Raw genomic sequence first — 5,558 nt, forward strand, 5'->3', positions numbered from 1 at the left:
AGGCTGGCCTCAAACTCAGAAATCCGCCTGCCTCTGCCTCCCAAGTGCTGGGATTAAAGGTGTGAGCTACCACTCCCGGCTTGTAGTGTCTTTTTAAAGGAGACTATGAGAATGTAATAAAATATTAATTTGTTTAGGATGACACTTGATTACTATATATATGCCCAATAAGCATGAGCCTTTTTATGGTCACCATCACTGGGAAGAAAAGGAAGGGCCTACAGACTAGCTCCCCCACATGTAATTGGCCCATAAACACCCACTCACTGACTTGCTCTTACCTTTTCACTAGTGTGTGTATGGGGGGGGGGGGGTTGCTCTCTTCAGCTCCTCCAAAAAATCCCAAGGCTGCCCTTAAAGTATATCATAAACCTTCCAAAGGCAGAGACATAGACTGGACTTAAACTGTATTAGCCAGATTTGAACTACATCAAAATCTTATAGCTATCAAAATAGGAGAAATCTAGGAAATATACTGGAGAAAAGCCCACTGGGAATTCCTGGCATCTAACACCTCTCTTTGAAGAGAAGCAGGGCTGTCATCCTGTGACTATACCAGACTCCAGTCAGGCCCCCGGGTCTCCTAGGCCTCTAGGGTGTGGAATGGGGAGGCAGGGAAGACCTGGTCACCATCCAAACCAACGATGAGGTCAGAGCCAGCCTGTTCCCAGCCCACTGCAAAGGCTGACAGCAGGCTGCTCACCATGTGCTCCATGCAGATGCTGATCTCGCCGTCGCTGTAGAAGGCCCCGTAGAAGCCCACAATGTACGGGGAGTTGCACTCGTGCAGCACCTGCAGCTCCCGGATGATCTGGTTCCGGATTGCGGGTTTGATCTCCAGGTGGATCAGCTGAAGGGAAGACGGGAGAGGAAAGCTTTTAAGAAGTGGAGTAAAGAAGAAAGTCTTTCTTCAAGATTTAAGTTCCTAAAGGTAAGAAGAGAAACAGCTTTTTGGTTTTGCTTTTTAAGGTGCTGATGACTGAACACAGAACCTTGAGCAGGCTATACAAGTACTCTACCACCAAGCTACATTCCAGCTCTCTATGATTTTGAAAAAGGAACTCACCATATTGCCCAGGTTAGCTCACTTTGTAGCTCAGTCAGGGAACTCACAATCTTACTGCATCATTCTTTCAAACACTTACTACAGCCATGAACCCCTACACTTGGAAAAATAAATTTTAAAAATTATAAATATTAATTTACCTTTGTGTGGGTGTGTAAAGTCTATGTATGTGTGTGTAAGCACGTGTGTGAATATAGGCACTCTCATGTAATGGTGCACATGTGGAGGTCAGGTGACAACCTCAGGTGTTTGTCCTCACCTTCACCTGTATATGTGTATGCTTGAGTATATGTATGCGCATCATGTGTGTGCAGAACTGCAGTTACGCATGGTTTTAAGCAGCCATGTCGGTACTATAACCAACCCAGATCCTCTGCAAGAGGATCTGCTTTTAACCGCTGATCCTTCTCTCCAGCCCCTGGACTCTGTTTTCCTGTGGCATATGCCAGGCTAGGTGGGCACGAGTTCCCACGACACTATGGAAACGCTGGGATCCCGGATACTCATACTACAAATCAAGCTATTATGTGGGATCTGGTGATGTAAACTCAAGTACTCACAGTAGTATAGCATACTTACATACTTTTACCCACTAAAGCCATTTTTAAAGCCAAGTTTCTAGAGATGAGGGAAATGTGGCCTTCTGGACACGGTTCAGTAGGGCTGTGGTGTATAAAGGCATGCAGAATTGACGTAGGGTAACCCTAATCACCCCACGGGTTCCTCCTTGACTTCAGGAACCTGATAGGATTGATTTAGCCAAAATGTCAGCTGTTGCCTAATGTGTTTCATTATTGCCCCTTGTTCTAACCAGGAGACAAGTGACAGACACATTTAAGGCAGAGGCAGGTGGATTTCTGTCAGCCTGGTCTACAAAGTGAGTTCCAGGACAGCCAGAGCTATACAGAGAAACCCTGTCTCAAAAGAAAAAAACAAACAAAAAAACAAACAAACCCTTTCTTTTACCCATTCAGACTCCTAATTGATAATTAGCTGTTTACCCAGATAAACTCACCTTTCTAGCCATAACCAGGCCAGATGGCTTGTGGGAGACCTTGAAGACCACTCCACCATTGCCAGCTCCCAGTTCGCTGATCTTCTCAAAGTCATCATCCTTCAGTTCTCCCACCTTCTGCTTCTGCGTCAGAAAGGCCTCAAGGCGCTTCCGCTGCTGCTCATCAAGCTCCAGCTCCTCCAGCTTCTTCTGCAAGGCCTCCAGGTTGGTCCTGCCCAGAGGAGGCCCAGGTCAGCACAGAGCAGCAGAACAGAGATGCTCGCTCTGCCCTGCCCTGCAGCTGTGCACTCCTGGGCCAAGCCCACAGGGGACCCAAGGAAGGTAATGCCCGAAAGAGTTCTACTGGCCAGGGCTCTGCTCATTTCAGTCATCCCTAGGGCCTCACCATCAACCTGTATGACCTCCCCGTACACACAGTGAAAGACCACGCAAGCACACAAAGAGAAGGCAGCTGTTGTCAAACCAGGAAGGGCCTTCCCTAGAACCATACTGTGTTGACAGCCTAATCTTGTAACACCCAACCTCAACAAGTATGATAAAATACATTTCTACTTAAACCACCCAACAGCCTTTTGTTAAGGTAGATGAAGAGCCCGAGGTAGCTAGTCAATATTCTTATTCTGCTAAAATATTTAGTTAAACTTCACAGTGCCCTCGTCCCTCGGTTATGAGACCCTGACATGTAAGACTGTGTGAACTGGAACTGATCAAACAAATCACTAGAGAAAACTCAAGAATGAGCGGGAGGAGTAAATGAGCCAAGGCCACACAGCTGAGTGAGCAGCAAAGCCAAGACTCAAACCTTAACATCATGCCTACTCCAAATATTCCATATTTCAAAGGAGGCAACTTTGTCTCAGACACAAGTTCATCCCCCCTGTGCAACAACCTATCTAACCTTCTTCAACAAAAGAGGAGCAACTCTCTCTGCCTCTCTGTGAGTTCATGCCAGTAAAAACTTGCTCCCCAAGGTTAGAAAGGGGATGCTGACTCATCACTTGCCTAGCTCTACAGAAACAAACTACAACTCTGACGACAGATGCCTACAGTGCTAGCACTCGGGAGACAGAGGCAAAAGGATTACCACAAGTCTCAGGCTAGCCTGGGCTAGACAGTGATACTCTATCAGAAAAAGAAGAGGGCCAGAAAGATGGCTCAGTGAGTAAAAACACTTGGCACACAAGATAGGGGCCTGAGTTCTACTTGCAGAATGGATTTAAAAGGGAGGAGATGCTGGGGTGGGGTGGCACACAGCTTTCATCCCAGCATTCAGGAAGCAGAAGCAGGTGGCTGAGTTCAACAGAGTGAGTTCCACTGGGGGAAGAAAAGAGCTGGGAGGGGAGTGGAGTAGTCACAAGTTAATTTGGCATTTTCCAAAAGAGACCAGGTCCATGGATTCCTTCCTTCCTTCTTTCCTTTCTGACTTCCATGTCCAGAGTCTAATCCCTTCCTCACCACCTAAGAAAATGACTGCTGAGCTGTGCTTTCCAGAGTCCTAGTCCCACCAGACCCGCGGGTCGGGCTGTGTGCTGTGATGGTCAGGCACACCGGAGGCCCCTGGGGGTGAAGGAGTGAGTCAGTGGCCTTAACTTAATGATCCACTAACTTGATTAACAAGTGGGACTCTGCACAAACCACCTTTCCTTGCCAGGTTTCAGATTTCTCTTCTATACATTGTAATAGTTTCATGTTTTGCATCAACAAGGCAGAGTCACACACAAGCTCATGAGAAGTCCTGAAATGCTAACCCATTCTACATAATGGTAAGGCAATCCATGCAGGACCATGGGAGCAAAAGCCAAGGCAGCACCAGCAAGACCTGTGCCTTGCCTTCCTTCCCTCCTTTAAGAATTCTTATAGCACTTTCAACATTTTTAAGTCTTTCCAGAGAATGAAAGGCAAACTAGTAGATCTGAAGATCCTGGCAGCAGCTGGACTTCTCACTGGAAAGAAACCAATCAATAAGGTGTTGCTATTCAGGGTCACCTCATCTTGTACTGAGAAGCCAGCCACAAGTCTTGTTTTTCCCTCTCAAGGTGAAATGCTTCAAGCAAAGGAAACAAGAAGAGAGGTCCTTACTGCTGACCCACACCACAAATCCACAAAGCTCAGAGGACAAAAACCTGCCTCTTTTGGAACCATTATTTTTAACTAAAATCACCAAAAATGACACTGGAAATTAAAAAAACAAAACTAGAGCTCCAACAGTCTGTCTGTCTGTCTCCCCGCCCCCCCCCCCCACACACACACACACACACACACACACACACAGCCCTCCTTCTCTCCAGAGACCAGCTGTGATCCACTCAAACTCCCTCAAGTGCAAAAACAGCACAGTGAAATGTGAATTCTGCACCATGGCTGTCTAACAGTAAACACAAGTTCAAGGAGATACAAGAAAATTATGGGCTTGAATACACAGAAAAACAAGGGTTGTCACTTGGAGTCTGGAAACATCAGAAGCACCATGAAAGAATGATCCTCTGGGGAAGACCGCTGGCTCTTCCCTCTCCCTCCAGGACCTGCTAAGCCTAATTATAATTACACTGCCACACTGGGGGTCTTGTGGTTTAACAGTGGACCTTAAGCACATCAAATGGATTTAATCCTCATTGTACAGAACAGGAAACTGAGGCTTAGAGAGGACAAGGTGGCAGGTCTCCTGGCTCTCAGAACTCTTTTCTTCTTTTTAAAGACCCCACCCACCCAAAACAGGATCTCACTTGTAACCCTAGCAGTCCAGAACTCCCGGAACTCATTATGTAGACCAGGCTGTCCTGAAACTCATCCCAAGTGCTGGGGTTAAAGGCATGTGCCACTGCAGCCAGCTTATTTTAAGTATGTTTTGAGACAGAACCTCAGGTAGCTCAGTTGGCCCTGAATTCATTATGTGGTGGCAAGGCTGGACTTGAATTCCTAATCTTCCTACCTATACCTCCCTAGTGCTGGAATTACAGACAAGCATGACCATGTCAGGCACACACTTTCAAGATCTCTCACACTTCTCTCGATAGCTACTGAACTTAGAAGCTGGTCTAAGGATTATAGGACGTGGAGTTATACATTGCCTAGACAAAAGAACTATGTGGTCCTCAAGCTTCCAAACACAAACCATAGGTGCATGCCAACACAGCCAGCTTGATAGGTGGCAGGCTCTGTCTTGCTAAGAGAGTACACTAAAGAGAGGGCAGAGGGCCAGGCATGGTAGTGCACGCCTTTAATCCCAGCACTTGGGAGGCAGAGGCAGGCGGATTTCTGAGTTCGAGGCCAGCCTGGTAGTCTACAAAGTGAGTTCCAGGACAGCCAGGGCTACACAGAGAAACCTTGTCTTGAAAAAAACAAAAAAATAAAAAAAGAACAGCGGAGAGGTGGCTCACCAGTTATAAGCACTCTCTGTTCTTACAGAGGGCTGGAGTTTGTCTCACAGCCACCTGTAAGTCCTTTTCTGACTTTTTTTTTTTTTTTTTTTTTTTTTTT

The 5,558-nt window shown here is 46.5% G+C and overlaps 1 protein-coding gene across 1 annotated transcript in view; it reads right to left on the reverse strand.

Moving 5' to 3' along the window:
* Window positions 1-5,558, reverse strand: part of Map2k1 (mitogen-activated protein kinase kinase 1) — a 63,001-nt gene that overhangs the window by 24,564 nt on the left and 32,879 nt on the right. Inside the window, exons 2-3 of the mRNA XM_021171980.2 lie at window positions 2,082-2,292; window positions 704-850 (exon numbers count right to left, since the gene is read on the reverse strand). Of these exons, the coding sequence (XP_021027639.1) occupies window positions 704-850; window positions 2,082-2,292 (358 nt within the window). The remainder of the gene's footprint in view (window positions 1-703; window positions 851-2,081; window positions 2,293-5,558) is intronic.

The sequence above is a fragment of the Mus caroli genome, chromosome 9 (assembly GCF_900094665.2).
Source record: "Mus caroli chromosome 9, CAROLI_EIJ_v1.1, whole genome shotgun sequence".
NCBI classification, from domain to species: domain Eukaryota; kingdom Metazoa; phylum Chordata; class Mammalia; order Rodentia; family Muridae; genus Mus; species Mus caroli.